The sequence below is a fragment of the Rhinolophus ferrumequinum genome, chromosome X, assembly GCF_004115265.2.
Source record: "Rhinolophus ferrumequinum isolate MPI-CBG mRhiFer1 chromosome X, mRhiFer1_v1.p, whole genome shotgun sequence".
NCBI classification, from domain to species: Eukaryota; Metazoa; Chordata; class Mammalia; order Chiroptera; family Rhinolophidae; genus Rhinolophus; species Rhinolophus ferrumequinum.
In genome coordinates this window covers 21357945-21385657 of record NC_046284.1, presented here as the reverse complement: position 1 = coordinate 21385657, position 27713 = coordinate 21357945, and the positions used below count along the sequence as shown (strand labels likewise).

General features: G+C 38.4%; 2 protein-coding genes across 5 annotated transcripts in view; one reads left to right on the top strand and one right to left on the bottom strand.

Moving 5' to 3' along the window:
* Window positions 1-1671: 1671 nt before the first annotated feature.
* Window positions 1672-2622, bottom strand: LOC117026115 (60S ribosomal protein L6-like). Its single transcript, XM_033112632.1, has one exon. It carries the CDS (start codon window positions 2587-2589, stop codon window positions 1723-1725), a length of 867 nt encoding a protein of 288 aa, XP_032968523.1. The 5' UTR covers window positions 2590-2622; the 3' UTR covers window positions 1672-1722.
* A 7630-nt stretch (window positions 2623-10252) lies between these two features.
* Window positions 10253-27713, top strand: part of PHF6 (PHD finger protein 6) — a 45850-nt gene continuing 28389 nt past the window's right edge. For 3 of the 4 annotated variants that reach the window (XM_033112607.1, XM_033112598.1, XM_033112580.1), the window contains exons 1-3: window positions 11108-11279; window positions 15215-15398; window positions 15612-15713. In XM_033112607.1, the coding sequence (XP_032968498.1) occupies window positions 15261-15398; window positions 15612-15713 (240 nt within the window). In that variant the 5' untranslated portion in view covers window positions 11108-11279; window positions 15215-15260. Of the gene's footprint in view, window positions 10308-11107; window positions 11280-15214; window positions 15399-15611; window positions 15714-27713 lie in introns of those variants that run through there. The other variant, XM_033112590.1, reaches the window with a different exon arrangement.

Genomic DNA, 27713 nt, shown 5'->3' with positions numbered 1-27713 from the left:
GCCAGTCAACAAATAACCCTCCCTACTCACCTGATCTGGCCTCCAATGACTTCTTTCTTTACCCAGAGATAAAGGAAATATTGAAAGGAAGACATTTTGATGACATTCAGGACATAAAAGGTAGTACAACAACAGCTCTGATGGCCGTTCGAGAAAAAGAGTTCAAAAGTTGCTTTGAAGGGTGGACTAGGTGCTGGTGTCAGAGCATAGCTTCCCATGGGGGGTACTTCAAAGGTAGCTGTAGTGATATTCAGCAGTGAAGTATGTACCACTTTTTCTAGGATGAGTTTGCAAACTTAATTGTCAGACTTCTTATGTGAGAAGCTTAGGGCAACCACTAAGACAACAACTTTAAAATTGCATAAAAAAATCATTGAAAATATTGAATTGTTACACTACACAATATTCACTTAATGCAAAAGCAAGTAGTGAAGGAGGTATAGAGGACTATAAAAGACATGAGATTATATGGAAAACAAAAAGGGAAATAAGAATGTACATCTTACTATATCAGTAATAAAAATTAAAAGTGAATGGATTAAGTCATTGAAAAGCAGAGAATGTCAGACTGCATAAAAGACATTATACAATGTAAACATGTCCAGATTGTATACGTGTACCACCTCTTCTTTTTCCATTCATCCATTGGTGGCCACCCAGGTTGCCTCCATATCTTGGCAATTTTAAAGAATGCTGCAGTGAACAAATGGATGTTCACTGTAGTGTTTCAAAGTATTGTTTTTGGTTTCTTTGGGTATATACCCAGAAATGGAATTACTGGGTTCTTCTTAGTCTCTTGTGATAGCCTGTATTTTAAAGTCTATTTTGTCTGGTATAACTATTGCTAACACAGCTTTTTGTTTGTTTGTTTCCATTTTTATGAAATATCTTTTTCCATTGTTTTACTTTCAGTCTGTGTGTGTCTTTTGATCTGAAGTGAGTCTCTTCTAGGCAGCATATGTAAGGATCTTGTTGTCTTATCCATTTAGCCACCCTATCTTTTGATTGGAGCATTTAATCCATTTACATTGAAAGTAACTGTTGATAGATATATAGTTATTTCCATTTTATTATTCATATTTTTTATCTTTTTTTTTTCTTGTTCTTCTTTAAAAAGTCCCTTTGACATTTGTTGTAGTGGTTTGGTGGCGATGAAATCCTTTAGCTTTTTCTTGTCTGGGAAGCCCTTTATCTGTCCTTTGAGTGTAAATGATAGCTTTGCTGGGTAGAGTAATCTTGGTTGTAGGTCCTTTCTTTTCATCACTTTGACTATTTCCTGCCAATCCCTTTTGGCCTGCAAAGTTTCTGTTGAGAAACCAGCTGACAGTATTGTGGGAGCTCTCTTGTAGGTAATTAACTGCTTTTCTCTTGCTGCTTTTAAGATTCTCTCTGTTTTTCAGCTTTGGCATTTTAATTATGGTGTGTCTTGGTGTGGGCCTCTTTGGGTTCATGTTTTGGGGGATTTTCTGTGCTTTCTGGTTTTATATGTCTATTTCTTTTGCCAGGTTAGGGAAGTTTTCCGTCATTATTCCTTCAAATAGGTTTTCAATTCCTTGCTCTCTCTCTTCTCCTTCTAGTACCCCTATGATGCACATGTTGGTATGCTTGATGTTGTTTCAGAGGCCCCTTAAACTATCCTCATCTTTTTAAGATTTTTTTTTCTTTTTGCTGTTTTTTTTTTTTTAACAGTTCAGGCATTTAATTAGATTCTTCGTAATTAATTTAGAACACCAGTTTGTGAGGATAAACCCCATTTGTGAGAGCAAACACAGAGTGGAGGTAGCCCTGGAGCTGAGGAACAGCTTTGATTTTTGGCAGAATTTGCGAGTCCACGGCTTTCTGATCAATTTTGCGCTGCTCTGTAATTTCGTATTTCTCTTTCTCTGTGTTGAAGATCTCCCCTTCCTGGTGCCTGGGCTTACACAGCTTCTTCTTCTTGAAGTAAGCATCAGTGAGATGTTTGGGGATTTTCACACCACTGATATCAATTTTGGTGGAGGTGGCGATGACAAATTTCTGGTGTGTTCTACGCAGAGGAACTCGATCGAAGGACAGAGGTCCAGTCACAAGTAGCAAGCCACTGCTCAGCTGCTTCAGGAAAACCACCCTCTTGCCTCTATGGCGCCCAGTAAGGATGATTAGAATGGTCCCGGGAGTGATGCTGGCCTGCAGTTTTCTCACGTGCTGACTGAAGGGTTTCTTGCCATGGCTCAACAGCTTTCGAGGCACATCTTCAGTAGGATAGTATCTAGGCGTTTTGCGAAGTTTAACCACTCGGGTGCCACCGTTCTTGTCACCACCAACTGGTTTTGTGACAGTAGCAAGAACCTTCTCCTTCTTTTTCTTTTCAATCCTGGATTTAGCTGCTGAGTACTTCCTCTTGTACATGGCCTTTCGGGAATACATGGCAGAGTGGGAATACCTGCCGATTCCTCTGACCAGGACAGGGTTTCGGCTGCAGTGCGGCTTCCCCTTCTTAGGCGTTTTGGCCTTGAGGTTAGCCTTCTTAACATTGCCACCAGCATCAGCCTTCTTGGCTTCAGGTTTCTTCTCCTTCGTGTCCGGCTTCCCGGCTTTTTCACCCGCCATCTTGCAAGTTGGGAAAGAGAACTAAGGCCCCGGCTTCCGGTCTATAAGCCTCTTTTTGCTGTTTTGACAGTGTGTTTTCTGATACCTTATCTTCCAAATTGCTGATTCGAACTTCTGCTTTATCTAATCTACTGTTGATTCCCTCTTTATTTCAATTATTGTATTCTTCATTTCTGACTGATTCTTTCTTGTGTTTTCTATCTACTTATTTATGCTTCTTATCTCTTTGTTGAAGTTCTCACTGAGATCATTGTGCATACTAGTAACCAGTGTTTTAAACTCTGCATATGGTAGATTGCATGTCCCATTTTGTTTAGTTCCTTTTCTCTAGTTTTGTTCTGTTCTTTCTTTTGGTACATGTTTCTTTGTCTCCCCATTTTGACTGTCTCTCTGTATTTGTTTCCATGTATTAGGTAGAGGTGCTATGTCTCCTGGTCTTAGTAGAGTTGCCTTATGTAGTAGTTGTCCTGTAGGACCCAGTGGAGCAGTCTCCCAGTTGCCTGAGCTGGGTCCTCCAGGTGTGTGCCTTGTATGAGTTGTGTGTGTCCTTCTGTTGCAGTTGAGCCTTGGTTGCTGTTTGTATATCAATGGGAGGAATTGGTTGTGAGGACTGGCCGTGACTACAGTGAAGGAGCTGTTATGCATGGGCTGACCCTATGGAGCAGGATTTGCTTCAGAAGGGCCCTGGTACCTGCCCAGTCTGCCCTTTGCTTATGTTGTCAGTGAAAGCAGCTGGGTGGTGCTCCAGTTCAGTCAGAAGAAGCTCTGTCTGAAGCTGGCCACCGGATGTGCTGCCCCATGGCCTCCTGGGAGGGGCCCTGCCACAGTCCAAGTTCACCTGCAGTCTATGCCCTGCCACAGACCACCTGGAATGAGCGTCAAAGCAGCCAAAGATGGCCGCCACCCACACGGACCTTAGAGGTGCCTAGGAGAGACTAAGCTGTGAACTGAGGCTGACTGCCAGTAGTGCCAGGCTTGGGACAGCTTAGCAAGAGGTCCAGGGCATGCTGAGGCCAGAGGCTGCTTGTTTGGAGGTTGTGAACCTTTGAGAGATTTTAGCAAAGTCTGAAACATGAGCCAAGACAGACTGTTTGCATGGAAAAGCCACTGGAAGTGGCTTGGGTGAGCTGGCATGTTGGGTGGGGCAGGGTCTCGGGAAATCACCAGGTCAGGGCCAAAGGTGTTGGCCAAGTTGATGGAGACTAAGGTATGGCAGCCTGCCTGTATATGCATGCTGGGAGCAGGGAGGACTTAACAAAGAAACAATGGATCCTGCCAGCATTTCTGTCTGGGAGAAAGGTGCTCCTCCAGCCCTTGCCCCACAGCCAGACAATTCAGTTCCTCCCAGTATGTGAATGGCACCTTTCAAGCTGCTGCTCCAGTGCTGGAGCTCAGAGCATGTGAGTTTGTCAATGAGTAAGTCCACATGCTGGCCCTTTAACAGGAGTGCCTGGGAGTGCAGCTGTCTTTCTCACTCAGTCACAATGTCTGCTGTTTTTTTTACAGCCAGAAGTTGTGGGGACTTCTCTCCCAGGCACTGGAACCCTGGGCTGGGGAGCATGGTGTGGGGTTGGGACCCCTCACTCCTACAGGGGGCTTTTGCAGCCAAAATATACCTCTCCTGATTTTTACCTGCCTCCCATGGTTATGGGACAGACTGTTCTGTGTCTCCGCCCCTCCTACCAGTCTCGAGGTGGTTTCTTTTGTATGTCCTTAGTTATAGGACTTCTGGTCAGCCAGATTTAAGGCAATTCTCAATGATGGTTGTTCTGTAGTTTAGTTGTAATTTTTATGTGGTCATGAGAGGATGCAAGCACAGTGTTCACCTACTCCACCTTCTTGACTGGAAATTCCCCAATCTTCAAAGTACACTACTCTTTTTTACTAAATCATTTATTCAGCAAATATTAACTGAGTGCCTACTCTGTGAAGGTACTGTTCTAGGCACTTGTGGTAAATCATGCTACTTTTACATCCACATTTCCCCCTGGAGATTAATAGTAGGCCTCACAGTGCCCTCAGCGTTCAATAAGCAGAGTTGACTGACAACTGGGTGTGGCTTACAGCTGGATCATCCACTTTCAATTTACAATCATTTCTTCCCTTAGTGCCCAAGGGAAGAGGAAATAAGTGGTAGATTAACATATGAAGCAATTAGAGAATAATATACAGTATACAGTATATAATTAAGTGCTAAATTGCATGTGTGACCCTAAGTGCAATAGAGGTACAGGAGCCAAGGCCCGGAGTATAAGACAGCAATCTTAGAGAGGAAAACGTCTTCAAACAGTAGTAACCATTAGCTCTTTGACATGTTCCTTTGAGTAAGTCCAGCAAATATTCATTGGGCAGGCACAGTGCTACATGCTGAGGGTATACAAAAAATAAGACATGGTGTCTTCTCCCCAAAAGCTCACTGTCTAGTGAGAGAGACAGAAGTACATATAATTTCAACATAATGGTGGTAAATGATGAGATAGAGGTCTGGCCAGGGTGTATGAAAGTGGAGGGGAGCTTTCCCCAATCAGAGGATAAGTGAAGCTAGGAAGCTAAGGGCTGACACCTGAACTGAATCTTGAAGGCCACTAGGTCCTAGCTGGTCCAAAACAAGAGTTGGAAAAGGAGTTTTAGGAAGCAAGTACACCATGAATAAAGAAACAAAGGCCTTTTGTCTGTCTATTCCACTTATCAGAAAAACTGGAGGCAATTAATACCTACTTTTCAGTGGAATTAGATAAAAACTGCTACATATTACTACTCTTGTAGATAATATTTATCGAGCTCTGTGGGCCAGGAAGAGTGCTAAGTGCTTTATATGGATTATGTCATGTAATCCTAAAAAAAAAAAAAAAAATCATTGAGATATAAATGTCAAATCACACGTTGTACACCTGAAACTAATACAATATTGTATGTTAACTATACTTTAATAAATAATAAAAAAGAAAAAATACAATTTCTTCTGCCCTTGAGAAACTTAGAATCTGGGGCAGCAAGAAGGGGGGAAAAAGAACAACAACAACAACAAATCCTTGAGAAAGTTACTTCCATCATCCTTAGTTTACAGATAAGGAAATTCAGGCACTGAGAAGTTAACCTGAAACGAGGATTTGTGTCTAGGCTATTTGGTTTTTGCCTTCCAGTATAGATTATATCTCATTGTGAATATTAGTGCCCCACAAATCTTAACCATATATAATTCCTCTAGTTTTCAGACTTATTATATTTGAAATTAGTGCAGATCTGTCTGATCATATTATTTAACCAACAGCCAAAAGGAACAAAGATGCTTAAGGTCACTCAGGACCCAATGGCAAAACCAGTTATAAGCAAGTATCCTCACTAAAATATATGTCTAAGAATGATATTGATCACAGTGACGTTTCTCGAGCACTCATATGTAACTGATGAAATAACCCAAGTGATAAGGTGTTTTTTTTTTTATTTTCTTGTTTTCAGATTGATGGCTGCAGGTCAGTTGTTCCCAACTTCTTGTACATATCACAGTCTTACCTGGGGAGCTTATTAAAAATATAGTTGCTGGGCCCCATTTCACGTGTATGCCAGAATCACTGTTTGGCTGCTGTATTATTAACAAATTCCTGAGATGATTTCATTCCACTGCAATTCCACTTCTCCCTACTCTTCATTACATTCTCTTCCCTGTTCTCAATTTTCTACTCTCATTTCCATTCCTCATTCTCCATGGCCTTTAAATATTTATTGAGTGCCAGGCACAGAGTTCTCTGGGCTGGGTATAGGGCAGTGAACATGACAAAGCAAAGCCCCTGCTCTGATAGAGACAGATAATAAACACATAAACAAATAAATGTGATAAAGAGTTTGGCTAATGGAGTCAAAACAAATATAGGCTTGACACATGGTTCTTCCTCTTCCTAGCTGTGTGACCTTGGGCAAGTTACTTAATTGCTCAACAGTCTCTTCCTCTGTAAAAACGGGACTAATAATATCCCCTGCTTCTCAGGGCTGTTGTAAGGGTTGAATAAGATAATGCACAGAATGTACTTAGCATGGTGCCTGGTACATTGATTGTCCAAAGTCAGTTAACTCTTATTATTTTGCTAGCATCGCGACTATAAAATTTAATAACTTCTCAAATGTTGCCATCGATATTGAGTTCAGTTTCTATGCTTATTCAATATTCAACAAACAACATTTTAGAGATGTCCATGTGTCTCTAAAGCATTTCCCGCCGCCACAGTTGCAAGTTTCCTGGGCAGTTTCTGTACAATACCCAGTGTCAAATTGCTAAACAAGGGAGACACATCAACAATAAAGTCCACCAAAAGCTCCCAGCTCCTCAGTTAGGTACGTGAGTAGCTCCGCAGGCTGAACAGAGTTAAGGATGTTGTAAAACTTCACCAATACACTAAGTGGAAGTTAAAAAATAAACAACAACCATAAAAACTAAGTAGAAGCGCATAGGGGCCAAATGCTGGGAGCCAACATTAGCAGGTAGATCAATCAGATGATATGGCTGTTAAGGGACACATAAAAAATATAATAATTGTCCTTCATATTTGTTGGGGCAAGAACATTTACATACGTCGTTATCTGTCCTTGTTCTCCACAACAAATTTGCAAGTAATATTAATCTCATTTGACTCGTGTAAACTAAGGCTCAGAGAAGTTAAATGTTCACTCCGCTAGTTAGTGGCAGGCCAGTGAGCCAAGCCCAGGCCTTCTGACTCCTATGCAGCATCTCACACAAATAAATAGCATTTTATTTTTTTCACAGAAACATTTTTTTTTTGGTAAAAATTTATTTGAGTGAAAAAGAGGATATAACTGGAAGCAAGAGCTCAACAGACTTAGATAAATGCTTCTCACAGAGACATTTAAAATGCTTAATCCATCTACTTTAAAAATAAAGAATAAGAAATATAAAATGTACCTAATATACAAAATGCAAATAGTTCGGTTCCATGTAAGTGTCATTTACAGTACTTGTTTTTGCACTAGTCACAGTTGTAATTTTACATTCATTTATATGATTACTTGATTAAGGTCTGTCTCTGCTGCTACACCAAAATGGACCATTTTCATCTAACACACAGTTGATGATCAACATGTACTTGTTGGAAGAATGACTGATCCACTGGTGTTGATTACCACCAGAAGGGAGGCCATAGGCATGTAGGTGGATTTAGCCTTTGGTTTAGGTAGGAGCAGAAACGCTAGCAGCATCTTACAGGAAACATAAAGATGGGATGGGAAAAGCAATTACTTTTTAGTTGCTGGAGAGGATGAATTTGCTTACTGACTGGTCTTAGTGATTTGAGCTCAAGGACAGGCAGATCCAGTTGCTAAGCAATTGTTTACAGGTTACAATGAAGTCAAAAGATTGTATCAATTCTACAAAAAAAAAAAAAAAAAAGAACGGAGGTTAGTTTCTTAACGTGTGGTCCTCAACAGTCTGCCTCAGAATAAGCTTGGCAGTTTAAAAAGGCAGATTCCTGCACCCAGACCTTCAGAAGCCTCAGGGGGTAGTGCCAAAAAAAAAAAAAAAATCTGCATGTTTAACAAGCTCCCCAGGTGATTTTCACTTCAATAGTTTAAAAACTGCTGAGGTGGAATAACAATAGACCAGCAGAGAGTTTAAGACTCTGTCTAAGCAAAGTCTGCATTATAAAGTGAGAAGAAAAACCTACAAAAGAGATTGCAATAACAACCAGAGAGCCAGAGTCAGAGTCTTTGTTATGAACTGAGGAAGGTGAGAGTTTAAGAACAAATAAATGGCCAAAAAGTGTTCAGTGTAACAGAGGTGTCAAGAGTGAAGATTGAAGAAAGTCGTGAAGATGGAATCCAGATTTTTCTGGGCCTGGACCTGTCCTGCAAGACCCAACTCAAAACATTTCCTCCCTAGGAATGTAGTTCCTCTTCCCACTGGACAGAGTTCATCAGTCTTTGTGGTATGTAATTCTATTATAGCATTTTACCTATTGTACTGAAATTCTGTTTTTCTTCCTCATTGGAAATACCTGTTTTTCTTCCTCAGACTGAAAATTCCTTGACGACAGGAGCTGTGTCTTATTCCTTTTTAAATCACCAATGTCTAGCGTAATACCTGGCATGCAGAAAATATCTGCAAATCCTGCTCAATGAGTGATTGGAGAGCAACTGGAAGCAAAGAACACAGTCTGGACAGGAGGTAGAGGATCCTATGTGTTTCAAGGCAAAGGAGAGCCAGGCAATTGATGCTGCTGGAGCAAGGAATAAGTAGAAAATCGGTTGTTCCAGAGCACAGAGGAGATGTGACAAAAACCACAGATTCAGCTTTAAAAAGCAGGAAGGACAATTCTTTCTCCAATCCTTAAAGGAAGCAAGAGAGGATGGGTGTACAAAATATAGCTGAGTTCAGATGTCCCTACTCTAAATAAGTCAGGAAGTTAATCAAAATGAGAATGAAGTACAAAAAGCGGGATCTAGAGCTTGAAGAAAGACTGGAACAGTGTTGGTGGGAGTGTACTGGTGGATCAATAAGAGATTAAGAGATGCTATCCTATATCCTCAGGCACTAAGTGCGTGTTATCACAATCTGACTCCTTTCTGTGGCCCTTGAAATAACAGGCTACATCTATCAGTCGTGCTAATTGGAACTGGCTACCACATTGGGGCCTGAAACTATCTGGAGTCACTGTTGTCTTCCTCTCCCGAACTCCCGGCACTTCTTTACCACCTTTTAAGGAACTTGCCGCAGCCCATCTCCTATTGTAGCTACTTGTCTTTTCCTTGTTAGAACGTAAAGAGGTGAGGGCAAAGGCTGTCTCTAATTCACTGCCGTGTTGTACCTTAGCATAGCACTTTGTATGTAATAGGCAGAGGATGTCTGTACCAGGCACACACCTCTAATATAGCCTCTAATATTTATCACACAATACTGTGTTTGTTTGCTTATCTGTCTCCCTTTTTAGACCATGAGTACAAGGTCAGGAATTGAGTTGATCTATGTCTCTCATGTTTGGAACTTAGTAGTTTCACAGATGTTTATTGAACCAAATTTTGTTGAGTGCATGGATGAGAGAATGAATAAAAGACAGCAAAATGTGGGGATGTGGGGGAAATCTAAAAAGATGACATTGTGCATAGGCACTACATTTTGTCGCTTACACAATCATCAGTTTCATCCTGACATCAGTAAGCGTGTGAAGCTGGTGCTGATGCTGGGGGACCTGTTTTCAAATACACTGTAAATGTTTGGAATACACATTCTGGATCTTATGTAAATCTCCAGCCATCTCCTTTCATGTTGCAGGGCCTGGGTGAAAGGGCTAAAGGTCCCCTGCAGCTAAATGACTCCTTTGTTCACCTTTATTAGGTAGGTACCTGTTTGTATAGGGTACAATGTTACATCAACATAGATTACTGTTTTCTTGAGGACTACAATTTAAGGTTGACATTGCAGGGAAAAATATAAAGAATGAAACAGCATTGGAGCAAAACAATGGAAATCCACCGCCCTCTCCCTTACCCCTTTACTGGAAAAATACTTGAAGGGCATCTTTAAATTTTCGTTGGTTTGCTAGGGCTTTTTTTTTTTTTTTCTTAAACCACTGGCTTGCACCCTTGGGCATAGTATGTGCCCAAGTATTATTCTATGTAATTTACATATATTAACTCATTTCTTTTAACAACCCTAGGAGATGGATACCATTGTGATCTCCATTTTGGACGCGTTGAAACTGAGGGACAGAGAGGTAATGCACCGTGCTCAAGGTCATAGAGCTAGAAGTGGGGGAGCTTGGATTCAAACCCAAGCATTCTGGCTCTGTACATCAAAAGAGGAAAGTGCCTGTTTAGGTGTCTTGGTTTGCCTGTGTGAGTTATAAAGAAAATCACTTTTACAATTATGATCTCAGGATTTATAGACGGCCTGTTATACGCCAGGGACGCTTTACTTGTAAGCATTATCTCATTTCTTCCTCACAACAAACCCGTTAGATACTATTTTTATTCCCATTTTAAGAAAAAAAAAATTAAAGTACGGAGATTGAAATGATTCCCCCAAGGATTGAAATCCGGGCAGACTGACTCCACTACGAGCTTCTCGGTCTTTCCTGGCAGCAAAATGAGAGAACGGAGGACCTCAAAGGGATGCCACGAGAGTACAATGAAATAATGGATGTGAAAAGGCCTGGGTGAACAAGTGCAAGGAATAAGGCCTACCCATATGAATCACTGTTGAAAACTGGTAACTCAGGGCCCCTATCCAACGGTTTCTAGTCCCAACCCTGCTTCTTCTCCGCCCAACCCACAGCAATATCTTTGAATCTCTTTCTCTATCTCGTCGGATCCTGCCCCCAAACACTTGGCTGAGCGGCGGACCGGAGAATAGAAGGTACGCGCGCGAGCAGGAGGCGGGGCCTGTTGCCCCGATCCGTATTGGGGGTGGCCTCTGCACATGCGCTGTGGCTCTGCGGCTTCAGCTGCCCGGTCTCTGCAGCCAATCAGCGCCCGCGGAGTGCTCGGGACGTATTAACGCTCTGTGAGTCGTTGCGTGCGAGGGGGGCGACGTAAGGGCGCTCCGCGAGCCCGTCTCCTCGAATGAAAGGAAACAACCTCCGGCGACAGAGCCCCGCTCTCAGGCGCTGCCGGAGAACCGAGACCGACTTCTTTCTCTTTCCCCTCATTGGCGCTTCTCCCCTGCCGTTCGTCTCTGGGCTTCGCCGGTGAGTCCCCACGGTACCCTGGGGCCCCCCATTCTCTGCCCAGCGGGAGAAGACAAGGAGGATGGCGGTGGCCAGGCCGCCGCCCCTGCCCGTTGTTAAGGGGGACTCTTGGTGGTCTCGCTTTATTGTCAGGGACCCCAGAAGCGCCACTCATTGAAGGCGCTTCGCAAAGAGGCAGCTGAGAAAAGTGCTTTGCAGGAGCTAAGGGAGAGGTTAGGCTGAAGCCTAGACTTCGGGGGAGGGGGCGCAACATTTAGGGAGGAAAAAATACTGGGAAATTTTAGTCTTTGCCATTGCTTAGGACATATTTGGGAAGGAGGGAGACTCCCAGTTTGGGAAGAGTAAGAGGAAGAATTGTTAGGATGGCAAGAGGGTTAACCTTACGGAAAGAGGAAAAACTCCGGGGTGGGGGGAATTAGGGGTGAAACTGAGATAGGAAACGAAGACTTGGAGGGTAAACTCCTAGGGGAGGAGGGTTAAAGAAAGTGGTAGGATGATATTTAACTGGATTCGGGAGGATTGGAAAAGGACAATTAGGGGATCCTGACTTTACGACCAAAAGGAACCTGCTGAAGTGTTTTAGAGGAAGATAGTTTTGCGAGTTTATCTAGCGCTAGATTGGAGGGAGATCTTGGAGTCTAGTGTGTATAGAATAAATAACGGAGAGGATCCGGTACGTACCATCCTTTATTATATGGGCGAACAGCACGGCGTTCTTTTAAAATTTGTTCGTTTCAGTATTCTGCGTGGAAGTTGAAAAATCCTTTGGTAATTCAAAAGCCTTTTCTTTTCATCGCCTTACGACTTAATATCAGGTCTTATTCATACAGATCAAATTCTTTCTCTACCCTTGGGTTTGAGACAACTGGAAAATTCCTTCAGTTTCCGTTTGAATAACCGCAAAAAGCAGTGCGAAGCATGTAATATCGTGCAACCAAATTCAGGTGCCCTTCCGGTTCATCTCTTATTCGTTTATTTGTCTCCACTGTAACTTTCCTGACATAAATCCTGCTTCTTTGGGGATCACGTTTATATATTTTGATCTGTATATTTCAACTTGCTTGCGTGTGGAATTGTTTGATCTTCCAGAACTGCAGTTTTTGTTTGGTTTTATTTTTCTGTGAAAATGGTCTTTCAGATACCAGACATTGAATGAGCTCTCGACTTGGCTCTTTAACTCGCTCTCCTTGATGTTTCAGGTTATTTCTTCTTTGGTGCTTCACAGCATCTTGGAAAATCAGAAACGCATTGATTGCTTCAGCTTAACTAATCGGGCTTTTATATTTTTTCAGACATTTCAGTTATGTTTTTCACACTGTTATCTTTGCCTCTTTATTTCTGCTTTATAACATTGTATATAATGTTATGTTTCTTTTAAGGAAAAGGTTTCATTGTTGGGTGAAAGCATCAAACTTTGATCTCTGCATGCCCTGAAAAACCTTTTAGACTAAAATTAAAACGCCACATAGCTGCGTGGACCATTAAGAATCCCTTAATGTTGGTCCTTGAAATGCCCATATTCTCCTTAACTAGAGACCACAAATGTAACAGCATGAGATAAAAATCTGTATTTTTATGATAAAGACATTTTTGCTAGGACTCATTGTTTCCATGATGTTCTCCACTTGATGTTTTACAAGGAGGCTGTAAAAAAATTAGCAAGATATGCACACATGCATTATTTGAATTTTAGTGGAAAAATCCATTTAGTCATTGCACATTGGGGAAAGTTTTTAATTGCTTTGGTGCACTTTCTGTTTTTCTGTTCACTTTACAAATTATATTTAACCTGATTACAGAAAAAAAATACACTAAAATATTTTTGAATGCAAAATAAAGTGTACCTTTTTTCTCTTTTGGATTTTGGGGTCTTTAATAACTAGAAAAGCAGTTTCACAAAATTAGGATGAGAAATTTACCTGTTTATAAATTGAAAGAGGCAGAATTCAATATGGATAAAATTTGGGGGGCACCATTTTCAGAATTAATTTCAAGAATAAAAAGTGATTTTCTACTCTAGGAATTTTTTTTTAATCTTAAGCCTGTTTTATACCCTATGCTAGCTAGCATTGTACAGAAATTACACATTAAAAATGTCTGTACAGATTAGATTCATAATGTGTCATCCTTTCAACTGGCCAAGGATGACGGAGAGAAATGCTGAATACATTACAGTGGTTTCATAGTGTCTGCTATTGCATAGTAGTAAAGAAAGCTAATTTAGAACTCAAATAGCAAATTTTGGTGCTATTTATGAATTTTGGTGTTTTGCATAATTAATTCTAAAGATTTTGGCAGCTATATTCTTGATAAAGCAACTGAACACATATTTGCCTGAGCAAATGCAAACACACTTCCCCTTTTGTTTCTTTTGTTTCTCTGTTAGTCCTATTTTCCCTTTAATCCTGAAAGTATTTGCTGCCTGTTTTCAATCAGTTTCACGGTTTATAGCCCGTTTATAGCTATGAATACAGTACTATTGTAAAGTATTCGATGCTGTTTGGAAGACTGGGATATTTAAAATTGTAGATAGCATTAAGAGTTTGTTAAACCCATCAACGCAGAGACTGTCAGGGCCTTTGAAGTTTTGTTCAAAAGAAGAACCTAAATATGAATTGATACAATCTGTTTCTTTGTGGCTTCACGTTAAATTTTGATTAAGTATCTGCATTTTTATGTTCTAAAGTACTGAATTGTTTGTAGCTACCACCTTGCTGGCATCCAGTTGCTACTGTTCTTGTTGGTGAACAAGTGTGTCTTGGAAAGCTACAGTAGTAGTGTTAGTGAGTCCAATTTTCAACATAGTATTATGAAAACATTCAAATATATCGAAAAATTGAAAGAATTTATAAATTTTAAGACAGAAATTTGAGATTTTATTCATTGTGATGTGTGTTGTGGCAACCTGGGTCCTGAACTTCTTAGTTGATTTGGAAAAACTACACAAATCAAATAACCGATTTTACACATGTTTAGATACTTCTGAAGAATCCATGTTTAGATTGATGATCTAAATCTGAAACCTCCCATGTTACAGCTTTTCTTCCCTTTTTTGTTTGACTATCCTACCTATAATTATAGTTTGACAGAATTTAAGTCTCATTCAGAACAATTTTCCTTTCTTTAGGCAGTCTTACTAATTTGACTGTGAAAGTTACTGTATTTAGAACACCACTGTCAGTTTGTAAGTTTAATAAGCAGACTTTTGGTGTAAATCTCAGAGTCAGATAATACAGTTGTTTTTATAAATAATTGGTTTCTAAAGTCTGTGTTTTTGAATAGATTGTTGTAAGCTTAATTTTTTTCTTTACTGGAAAATGGAATACAATAGCAAAAATTAATTTATTACAGGTATATACGTGATTTTTTTTAACTTGAAAATAATTCAAGTTTAAAAATGTGTTCCAAAGTCATGGTTAAGTAAATTCATTTCTCTTGTTTGGTTTATTAATATGTGAACTTTAAGGAATTGTGCAATTACAGAATTCTGTTCTTTTTAAATATTGTGTAGTTCTCTTAGTAGTTTTTGCTCTTCTCTTAGATAGGTAATTCTTTGTCTTGGAGGGGCACCTAGCTATACATGAAAAATATTTTGCAATAGTTATGTTAGCAGATGATAATTTTAATATCACACATTGTACATTTTTACTTATCCATGCAGGATGTATTCTAATTATTTCACATATTCCCTAATTTGGCAGCAGTTTGATTTTTCTCAATTATTTCAGTTATCTTTTTTCATTAAGTTATATTATGCATAAATACGTATTTTTTAATTATGGAGGCACCTTAGGTTTTAATATTAATTTGTCTATACTAAAAAGCCATTTTAAATGCATATGTCGTTAATTCAGATATTAAACAACTTACATGACTATGTGTAAACTGATTTTAAATGAAATTAACCATTTTGTTACCCTTCTTATTCTCTATAGCATTTCTTGAGGCTTAAAGTGGCATTCTAAAGGCAATTTAAAAATCATGTCGAGCTCAGTTGAACAGAAAAAAGGGCCTACAAGACAGCGCAAATGTGGCTTTTGTAAGTCAAATAGAGACAAGGAATGTGGACAGTTACTAATATCTGAAAACCAGAAGGTGGCAGCACACCATAAGTGCATGGTAAGTATACCAGCAGCCACCGAGAGACCTGAAACCTTGGAAATCTTAACAATGAGTAGTCCTGAATACTAAAACTTAACTCAGTTAAAATTTTAAGAAATGGTTTTTCACTAATGCAGTGCCGTTTTTTTTCCTTTTAAGTAGAACATTTTATTCACTGTTTCACTGTAATTTCTTTGTATATGAAACTAATTTTTTAAATGTAATTTATAGCTCTTTTCATCTGCTTTGGTATCATCCCACTCTGATAACGAAAGTCTTGGTGGATTTTCTATTGAAGATGTCCAAAAGGAAATTAAAAGAGGCACGAAGCTGGTAAGTTGGTATTTCTGCCTCTTGAGAATAAAACTTATTTTAAGCTCATTAAGGAAGAAATTGCTTTTTTTTTTTTAAGAGTGTATTACATTATTAACTGAGTATAATTTTAAATTGCAGTCTTTTTCCCCCCAAAACCAGCAAATTCCAAGGCCGGGTTTACTTAACAATCAACAAAAAAAGGAGTGAATCACTTGAAACTACATAATGTTATTAACCAGTGTCACCCCAATAAATTTAATAAAAATAAAAAAAGTAGTAAATGCAAAAAAGGAGTGAATCAATATATTCAAATTTTTTTCTTTTCAAAAAGAATTAAAATCTTGGTGTCTGTGTTGACTTAGAAAACAAGCATTTTGAATGTATCATGTGTTAAAGTCTTCATTTAAGTATATTTTCATAATTAAATTCTGATGTGTTTCCATCTTCCATCATGAAGTAATTGTCATTACAAATTGACAGTGCCCTTTCAACAGGAAAACGTTAGCAGTTGCTGAACAAAGTATTTTACTGTGGCTCAGCTGTACAACATAGCATTTTTGACTTTAGATGACTTTTGGTGAGTTTTACAGTTTTTCTGAAGCTGTGCTAGAGTAATGTTCCTATGTCTGTCTTTAGTACAGCTATTGGTACAGTAACCAATTGGCAAGATTTATTGCTCTTTTGGAAAAGTCATGTCATCTCAGTTGCTATTTATGATACATTATGGTTTATATTAAAACAGTTCGTTTTCATTTGGTTATTTTTCTCCTTTGAGCTCTTTATTGAAATTACATCTGTAAATGTTCCTCTAGTAGCTTCACTATGAAGTGTTTCATTATTTTAAAGATGGGTTTGGCAGAACATATATCTATGTGCTTAGGCACTGAGTAATCTCATATTTCACAAAGAATCTGGTGGGAAGAGGGGGGCTATCAATTTGATGACCAGGAATAATCTGTTTTAAAAATAGTGAGACTTCTAGAAAAACAAAAACCAATATGAAGAAGTTCAAGATGACATTTAAGATTTGCTTTAAGATAAATAGTCTCAAACTCTAGAATCAGTATTGGCACATATGGGAATTCAGAGGTCAGACCGTTTTTATTGTAATGAGACTTTAACTGTGAAAGTGTTTATCTTCCCCACCCTAAAAACTGTAGATAGCAATAGAATGCTCTATTTTTTTAAACGTGATTTTTATTTATTTAAATGTGGCTTTAGATTTCTTCATGTTACTGTGGCTTGCTGAGTTTTGAGAACCAGAACAGCATGTTTTTATTTCCTCATCCTTAAAAACAAATTCAGATACAAAGAAAGAATACTTGAAAGTGGTTGTACTGTAAGCCTTATTACCCCATTATTTATTCCTTGGCACTATGACTATGCCTGGAAAATGCTTCTACATCCTGACTTGTTAGCATTTTTATCACTTGGCATGGCTGCTCTAGTCAGGACAGGAGCAGTTTTGGTCCCTAATGTTACAATGTTATTTACAAATGCAATGCCTAGTTTTGTCCCTAATGTTACAATGTTATTTACAAATGCAATGTCTAGTTTTACATGAAGCAGCATCGTACATCTGGCAGTATGTTTAAATTCAATGGAGATTTAATTTATTGGACTGTTTGTGAAGAAAACTTAAGAACTTTGTGCAGGTTTCACTATTATAAAATGTTTTAATTAATTTTTAATGGTATATAGTGTAGAGTTGATTTTCCCCCTCAAGTGTAGTGAGTTATACAAAACAACTTGTTCCTTGATCTAGGGAGTGGAACAATATTGGAGGTGAAGACCACAAACTCTAGTAACAGACTTGGATTTGAATACCAGCTTTGTCACTTCCTAGCTGAGTGACCCTGGACAAGTTATTTACTTCTCTATGCCATGTTTTCTTCACCTGCCAAAAAGAGATGACAGTATTTGCTTCATGGGGATATTGTGAGAATTAAAAGAGACTATACAGGACTGAGCATGGTGTCTGGCATGTGGCTAGGTCTTGATAAATGGTAGCCACCATTGTAGTTGTTATTTATAAGTAATAATAAGATCCTGCTAATGTTTTTAGGCTAATGAAAAGCATGCTGGACTGGGAAGTCATGAGGCCTGTTTTTTTAATGACTCTGCCACTGGCACATTGTGTAACTTTAGACAAGTCATTAACTTATTTGCCTTTTTGCCAGTGGTAAACAGGTAATGCTGTATCATTGCTTACTAAACAGTGACGTTGCATGACTAAAAAGTGCTATAAAAGATTTAAAGTTACCTTAGGAAAGGTGTTTTGAAGCCATTTTGAAGCTGTGGGCTTCTGGCAGTGAAGAATAGTGGCAGAAGGAGAGAACTTTTGAGCATGGATATATAATTTTGCTTCTTTTCCCAAAATGCCAGAATTTAAATAACCTACATAGGGGATAGGACTAGAGTCGCATTTATGTGTTTAACTTTGAAATAATTTTTAAGTCTCCTTTTAGCTGTTAGTTTTGCTCCTTCTGTTATATCATTTTTATATGAAGCAGTATCAAGTAACCAAAATTCCAGATTTTCATTTTCTTCTTTCCTTTTCTCTATGTATATTTGTCTAAGTAATAAAAGGGCCATAAATCAAATAGGAAGGGAGAAAAAAAGTGAAGAGCTTTATGTAAGTAAACTACATATAAACTAGATAATCACCTTCTCTAATTGACTTTTTAAAGCATTTTATCCTGTGAGCCTGTTTGCCCTGGCTCCTGTTTATCGAAATTCTTAGGTGAAAAGTAGGTCATGCATACCCATTGAAAATAATTGAAAACAGGAATGCTGATCCCGGGGTGCTTTCAAGACAGGTTCCAGTCTGTACCTGGTGTTGGCTCCAGAGGTGCTCACTCGCCCCAAAGGAAAATATAGAAAGAAGAGACTGGGCTTGAAAGAAGAGTGTAGGTGGCCAGATGGGTCAGTCTTGAGATGATGGGAGGCTGCAGTAGAGCAGGAGGTACAGGTGTGTGGTATCTGTGCTCTTGCTGACAAAGGCAATTTTCTGGGGTTTTCATGTCAGTCGTAAGGATCAGGGGAGGAAAGCCATTCCTGATGAATATATTCATCTCTTTTACATCACCTTTAAGTATATAGCACAAAGGTGGACCAGGAAAAATTTGCCTGAGTACTAAGGTTTTTATAATTTGAGGCTCTGTTTTCAGTTAAGACTGCAAAAATATATATTTTCCCAGAATGGTTTCCAGTTCCTGTTGAAGCCATATGGAGACACCACATCTGTACCACCTACTTTTGTTCTCCAGCCATCTAGTCAAGAAACGCAAATTTCCAAGTAAAATTATGAGTTATCATTGTTTTCATTTTGTTTAAGGAGGCACTTGAGAGAGGTATATTTGAAGAACGTACTCTTTCTGGATGAAGTTGGTGAGATCACTAAGAATATCTACATCAGATGGTTACTGTTCTCATTGGTACCTGTGTCTGTGTCTTAAGAACAGAAGGAGTTCAGAAAACCATTTAGTTCACCTTCCTTACCCCTAGGCAAGACTACCTACAAGCCATCCAACATAAGATTTTTGCCTGTGCTGTTCTTAAATATATCAGGAAATTGTGATTCTACCCAAGCAGCCTGAAACAGGACCAGTTTTATATAACACTTTTCAGAGTAGAGAAATTCATCCTTCTGTATAACTCAAGTATCTTGCTTAATTTAAAGCCATTTATTCTAGATCTGTCTCTTTCCATTTAAGTAAATATTCGTTTTTTTCTTATTAAAAATGAAAACTTCTTTATATACTTTATGACTGTCCTCAGGTCACTCCTAAACTTTCCCTTTTTCAAACTAAATTTTACTCACGTGTCTTAAGAAATCTGCTGAACATTTTTCTTGCTTTTTTCAGTAGTAGAGATAGCTAACATTTATTGAACAGTTAATACCGGGAGTGCCAAAAAATGTACACACATTTTAAGAGATGTTACCTATGCTCAAGCAGTAGTTTGCCGTAATCAGAAGTGTCTGGACGCTGATGGTAACCACTTTGAGCACCTCTTGTCATTGCAGAAGTCAAACGTGACTTGTATTCATCTTCTGTTATCAGTATATATTGAGTATTACAATTAATATAGTTTTTTCCTTTCTTAAACTGTGTATACATTTTTTTTGTCACCCTCTGTATGTGCTAGAGACTGGGTCATGTACTTTAAATACATGATCTATTTAATCCTCATAATCATACTGTGAGTTAGGAAGGTATTCATTTTCACTTTACAGATGAGGAAACGGAGGATCAGAGAAGTAACCTGACCGTGGTCATATAGCTAGTAAGTGGCAGAGCTAGAATTTCAGTGCAGAGCCAGTTAACTCCAAAGTCAGAACTCTTAATCACTAGGTTATACTAGACTGCCTTTTAAGCTACCCAACCGAAAATCACATTTAAAAAAAAATGTAATGATTAGAGCTTAGTAGTTTTCTAATAACGATGGACATAGTACTGAATTTAGGACACAATCAGACTCCTATTAATATATTCTGTTAATAGCATCTTGCTGGTATTTAGGACAAAAATCGTGTGTGTGTGTTCTGATTCTCTGTTGTCCTCAAGATATTTTTGTAGCCTCTGAAAATAAAAAGACCAATTCTACGTGGTCTTTACTTTGTTATTTAGTACCAGAGGAGTGCTTGGCACCCCAGAGAAAAAGGGTGTCTGATTTTGCGATTTTATGGACTACGTATTGGGCATGCCATGAGTCTGCATATATGACCATTTATAGTATACACCTTTGTATTCTGTGCGAGAGGAGTCTTGCCTATTTAAGTAGTTCCTAGAGGTGGTAAGGTTTAAAAAAAAGGGGATGAGTCCAGGAAACAGGTTAGCTATCCTAGAATGGGTCCTTGAGCTGGCAGTAATGGATTAGAATTGAGTGAGGTGGGATGATTGCAGGGTCTTTAAACATCAAACAGGTATTTCAACTTGGATAGGAGGGGGTGGGGAAGGGCAATCTGCATGATTTTTCAGGAGATAAGTGATACACAGTAGTCATTGGAGAATGAAATATAATAATAGCAGCATATTTGGTATACATAGATGTTCTGCAGGCATCTTAAACTTGACCTGTCTAAGCCAATGTTCATTATCTCCCCACCCTGAAAACTGATTCTCTGTCTGAATCCTTTACCTTCAACTCTTCCTTCTTCCACATCAATCACTTGATCCTATTTCTGGGATGTCTCTCCCTTCTTTTCTTAATGGTACCCTATATCCAGCCTTCCTCTTCCTTCAGTGTACTGCTGGTAATTATTTGATCTCTACTTTTAAAACCTACTGTCACTCCCTGACTCAGAACCTTTACTGATTCCTTACTGCTTACAAAATAATATCCAGGCCTCAGCCTGTCCATCAGAAATCATATCTTAACTCACCCTTTCCATTCCTTATCTCATTCCCTCTCCTCTCAACTTCCCAATCATCTTCCACTTGTCCCCACTGCAGTGTATGTGCTTATGTTCTTCATCTCCTAGCTGCCTCTCACTTTTGTCTGTTTTTGAGTTCTACTCAGCCTACACCTCTGTCACAGCATTGAACACACTAGGCATTGTATTTGTCATATGTGTGCAAGTCTTTCTTCCCCACTGTATTGCGAACTCTGGGGGAGTAGAGACTATCTTCTCTTTGCCTGGCATAGGAGTAAGTGGGGATAGTGCATGGAAAACAGCACAGTTCTTGATGTCTCATTTGTGCTCAACGGTGTTCTAATAAATAAGTGGGCGCTCATTAATTGTTGGTTGAATTTGAAGGAGAGAAGAACTTAAGTGGGATAATAATGTGAAGCATTAATAATGGGCTAGGTGTAAATTGACCAGGAAAGTAATGGTGCAGTATAATATTCTTGTTTTGGCTAATCAGTGTTTTAGTATTGTTTGCAGCTCTAGTGGTTTGAAAAGGAAGGAGAAATCTAGAGGGAAAAATCAGATTGGTTGTTTGTTCAGAATGGTGGAGAGCTAGCTGTGCATGCCTCAAACAGCCTTCACTCTCACCCACTATGGTGGTGTTTTTGTTGTTTCCTTAGGCATTATATTTGTCAAGGCCTCCATCTAGAGCCTAAAAGTCATCTGTCTGGCCATTTATCAGATACTTAATTGAGTGCCTACTCCGTACCAAGCACGATGCTGGACACTTTGAGTGAAACCATAAATAGATATAATTTAGCCTTAGAAGTATCTAAAAGAAAGCCACAGGAGAGCTGGGAAAGAGGACCATAATTAATTTTACCTGGGATGTCAGAAGGCTTCGTAGGAAATGAACTTTTGAAATGTGTTCCACTGGGCAAGTGATGCTGTAGAAGTCACAGGGGGGAGAGTTTCAAGGAGGAGGAAGTGGTCAAAAGTATTAAGTAAGTATTTAATGCCAGTGCTATTTAAAACAGTGTGTGGCTCATTTAGCATTCAGTAAGGACAAAATGGAGCATCCACATTGTGTAGAATGCTGCCATTGTTTACTGCATACCAAGAAGTAGAAGATGCTCGGTGACTGGTAGTGCCACCGACCAAGCAGTGGTACCTAACCAATCATGAAATCTGAAGTGGGGGACAGGGAATTAGAGACAGTTATCTTTTGAAAAAGGTTCCCAAGTGATTTTTGATGAACAGTCTTGGTCATGGACCATTGCCTTAGGACAGGGGTCAGCAAACTTTGTGTAAAGGACCAGATAATAAATATTAAAGGCTTTACCAGCCATATGGTTGCAGTCACAGACAGTACACACAAAAACGGGCTTGTCTGTGTTCCAATAAAACTTGGTTTACAAAAGGGGGTGGTGGGCTGGATGGACTTGCAGGACCCGCCTTAGGGTCTTTTGGAGGGGAAACAGGTAAATTTTGTTGCCGAAGATGGCCTCATTGTCATCTGTGTAACTAAGTGTACACGAATCATGAATGTATTCATATGAATGTGAGTTTCTTTAAAACTCAGATTATGGGGTGCAGATATTTTATTTGTCATTTATAAAGTGAACTTTGCTTTACTTTGGAGGTGATTAAGGAGAATGAATGTAAGGCCAAAGAGAAACTTCCACGTCTAATGATGGAGAAAATCAGGTCTCTGACTATTACCGAATCAGTTAAAATTTTAAAAATTCAAGTATTTTTTTTTCTTTGCCTTCATTTAATACTTCTTTGTAATTGGGGATACTGTCGATTTATTTCCTTATATAATTCTCATTTATTTGCTAATGGAGGAGAACCCAAACTAATAATAAAAAATAATCTATGTCTGGTGTTAGGGGGTGTCTCAGTACTTACTCGAGCATGGATGTGTATTTGGTGTTCTTCACAGATTAGATACAGCGAGCAGCATAACAGTTTAGAGTACTTTCAGCCCAAAAGACCTATACTTGAGAAGAGCCTAAACCTAACAATCTGAACTCAGGAAGTCTATCTGAATCTTTTAAGATGAAAAGAGAATCTTGAAAAGCTCCAAGAAGAGAATTTCTACTTCTGATGAATGATGATTCATAAAGTTGGATGGAGTTGGGCTATGTGATATTTAGAGCAAAGGCAGGAGACTAGGTTAAGAACTTGATAGGCTTAGTTCATTGCCCTCCAATTCAAAACTTCTGAAATGGTTTATTCAGTAATTGCTTAGATTTAGTCTGTTACTCTAGTAAAAGCAAGGATTTTTCGGTGGCCCTGTTTTTCAGAAGCACTTAGAATTTAAGGTCCTAATCAATCAGGTTGGTTACTTTCCATGACTTTGTCAGCTTTCAGATTTCATTTTTGCTTTCTAGCTTTCCATTTAGACCTAATTATTATATTCTATAGATTTTGTTATTAACAATATTATATTGTTAGGTTTGTGTTTTTATGAGACCTGCTTCAAAATGTTATACACACACACACACACACACATACATACATGCGCACACACATGTACATACTGGATGTGCCAAAAAATGTATACACATGACTTGTATTCATCTTTTGTATTGATATATACATAATATATTTTTTCATTTTTTGTATTGACATATGTGTGTGTGTATATATATATATATATATATATTTTTTTTTTTTTTAAAGATTTTATTGGGGAAGGGGAACAGGACTTTATTGGGGAACAGTTGTATTTCCAGGACTTTTTATTGGGGAACAGGAGTGTGTTTTTCCCAGGACTCATCAGCTCCATCCAAGTCAAGCTGTTGTCCTTTCAATCTTAGTTGTGGAGGGCGCAGCTCAGCTCTAGGTCCAGTCGCCATTGTTAGTTGCAGGAGGCACAGCCCGCCATCCCTTGCGGGAGTCGAACCGGTAACCTTGTGGTTGAGAGCCCGCGCTCCAACCAACTGAGCCATCTGGCCACCCGGGAGCTGAGTGGCAGCTCATTGACTTCATTCTAGTTGCGGAGGGCACAGCTCGCTGGCCCATGTGGGAATTAAACTGACAGCCCTGTTGCTCAGAGCTCGCGCTCTAACCAACTGAGCCACCTGTCTGGTATATATTGAGTAGTATAATTTTAATACAGTTTTGTCCTTTCTTAAAATGTGTATACATTTTTTTGGCATCCTCTGTATATATATGAGTATATAGTAGCTATAATGATAAACCGGAAAGTTATAAGTTCATGTTCCACCTTCCTTTGAAATGGTATTACTTTTAGGAATTTTTAACAAATAACTTGGACAACTGTCAAGTTAACCAGATAATTCAGAGCTCACTTTGCTTTCTAACTATGTTGGATATGTGAGGTATTACTATAAATAGAGCAGTGAACCTGGAGTTAGGAGCATTTTTTAGGCAGCTCTGAAAACTTGCACCAACTAATTGTCCTCCTTTTATTAAAAACAGCACACATAAACAAACACCAGTGTAAGGTTAACCTCTCTCACTTTTTGTAGCAAGTCTCCTGTGAAAACTTATTACCTGTTCCCAACTGCAAGTACTTTTGGCATTTTTTTCTTTGCATACTGACTCAGAAACATGGCCTCTTTTTGTACCTTCTTTTGCATTCAGTACATTTGTAGCCATTTTCTTAGAGCAGGTGTCTTGAGAGGGTAACTACTTGGCTATGAGAATTTATATCTATACACTGGTGGTCGGTTACTGACATGCATAGTAAATAACAGGGCAGTTAAGGTGGCCAAAGGTAAGTTTGTATCCGTAGTCTTAGTTGAGTTTTCCCTGAGCTTCTCTCATAGCTACTGAGAAAGCAGTATTTTTCCTTTTATTCCTTAAGACTTCTTCATTTTGAAAACTGAATTTCAATCCTGGCCTAGTTCAGTTGACTGAGGAGCAGGTATGCCCAAGCCTCTGGCTCCTGCAGTACTTTAGTTAAATCATGTTCCTTTCAGTTCCTGTTGTCTCCTCTCATGTGTGACTTAGTTCCTCTTTCATCCATGGTCAGCTCCTTGCGACTGCTTATGTGGCGCAACTTAACCTTAGCATAGTATAGCTTCACAGACGACAGAACAGTGGTTACAAGGGAGGGGAGGTTGGTCAAAAGGTACAAAGTTGCAGTTATGGATGATGAATAAGTCTAGAATTCTGATGTACAGCTTGATTACTATAGTTAATAATACTATACAGTATACTGGAAATTTGCTGAGAGTAGATTTCTGGTGTTCTCACCACCACCAAAAAAATGGTAACTATGTAAAGAAACGGTATGTTGATTAGCTCAACTGTAGTAATTGTTTCACTATGTATATTAAAACATGTTGTACACTTTAAATATATATGTAATTTTATTTAAAAATTAAGGTAGTATAGCTTCTAACTATGTATCTATATTAAGACATGTTGTACACCTTAAATATATATGTAATTTTATTTAAAAATTAAGATAGTATAGCTTCTAACTGCTATAAAGATGATATGCAAACATCTGTAATAGGATGGGGCCTTTTGTCCCCCCAATCTCCCCATTTTGGAAGAGGTAATTGATTATTGAGGTTTACTAGGTCTACTAGGTAGCAAACTGAATAGAGGAGTAAAAGTAAAAGAAAAATCATTATCAACAAAGAAATTTTTACCTTTATCTAAATCAAGTACTTGAAATCAGGATATAAGCAGGGTAAGCAGAGAATTGACATTTATACCTATATTGAAGGCAGGAAATTAGCTCTCAACAGAATATTTGATATGTGGGACAGACCTTTTCTCAGGGGGAAGGGTTCCACCATTGTTCTTAGAAAACATGTTCCTGTCAGCTTAACTTTCATTTTCCCACATTTGAGCTAGCCATGGGTAAAGTGCAAGCATGATGTTAAATGGCAGCTGACAGTCATTCTGCTGAGGGCCCATTAAGGTCTGTAACAAATTGCAGGGCAAATATTTTGTGTAAAGAGGAATACGGGATAACATTACTCGGGTCTGACTGCCTACTGCCTTTCTGTACCATTAGGGTTCCCATTTTCCTGTTATTCCTTTTTTTTTTTTTTTTAAGAGAAGTCCTTTGTTTTATTTTCTGTAACTTTTTTTTAAAGAAACTAGTAGCCACTTAACTGGTTTCCCAACTTCTTTAATTTTTCTTTTTATCTCTTATTCTTGATTATGTTTCTTAATAAGGCTAATCTTTTCCTCCAGATATTCTTGCCTCTGCTCATTCTGTGCCCCTTCAACTGAATTGTTCTCAGTTTCACCTTTCCAAATCCTGGATCAGACTGTTTAAATATTTTTAGATATACCAGAAGATAATTACGTTAAGTCTAGAGGTATTAGAAACATGAGTGAGAAAAAATATGCCATAAGGTATTAATATCTTCAGTAACAGAGTAAGCCTAAAATCAACTACTTTGTAAGACACAGTGTTAGTCTTCCAAAAAATTCAGTCTAGAAGCAGTCGATGGATAAAATCTACACATTTATAAAGATAATTAGCTATACAAGGGAATAAAATGGTAACAGTCAAAATGAATAAGTCCGATAGGAGTTCAGGGAAAAAGAATTATTTCAGGAGTTGGAATATAGCATAGTAGACTCAACGATAACAGTTATGTTCCTATTTTGTATTCATATGTACACAAGCAGATTAAAATTTTACATTTAGTTTTATTATGGATAATTTTTGCTGTTTTGTTAGTACCTTGCTAGAATTTCATATACAAGCAGGTGTTTCTGCTGGTATATGAATGCTACATAAAATAGATCCTTAAGTTCTAACTGAGAAAAATTCCTACTGTTAACCTTGAAAAGAACTTTCCACTCACTGAAAACATTTTTGTTGGTATTCTTGATCTTCCTTTTATTCCTTGAGCGAAACTGACAAAAGTGAGAATAAGCATTTTCTCATTTAAAAAAAAAAATTATCTCTCCTAAGTTGCTGTAGTTAACTGGTTATGCTTTGGGCAAATTTGAATTAATAACCAGCCAAAACACATTTTGATATATTTCGGACATTTGGTTTCCTTCTCATTCTCAGTAAACTTAGACATGGTTATTGAAAGCATTTGCTAGAGTATTCCCAATGTTTCAAACAATTTTTTTGTATATACAAGTATTTTTGACCAATGTAGAAAAATCAGGAAATTATGAAGAAATCTAACCACCCAGAGATAACCACTCAGCATTTTGCTATATTTACTTCCACCTATTTTCAAAGAATATATGTTATAATTGGGATCATAATTCACATACTTTTGTATCCTGCTTCATTTTTCACTTAACATCATATATAAACCTTTTCTCATGCCATTAAAATTTCTTTGAAAAAAGTGGCTACAGAATATTCCTACATATGGGTGTACTATAATTAATGTAGACATTTCTCAAGGGTGGTTTTCCATAGGTGGTTCTACATTTCAGGCTATTCTAAGTGGTTCTGCAGTGAACATGATTGTATATAAATCATCTGAGTCTGATTTTTTTAGACCAGATTTGTAGCAGTAGAATTACTGGATCAGAAAATATAAACTTTTTAAAAGCTCTTTGAGAAATAAGGCAAGTTGCTGTGTAGAGAGCGTGTACCAATTTCCAGCAGCCGATGAGAGTGTCCATCTCACTGTATCTTTGTCAATGTTGAGGATTTTGCCCAGTACAGTGTTTTTAACGGTACGTCTCCGTGC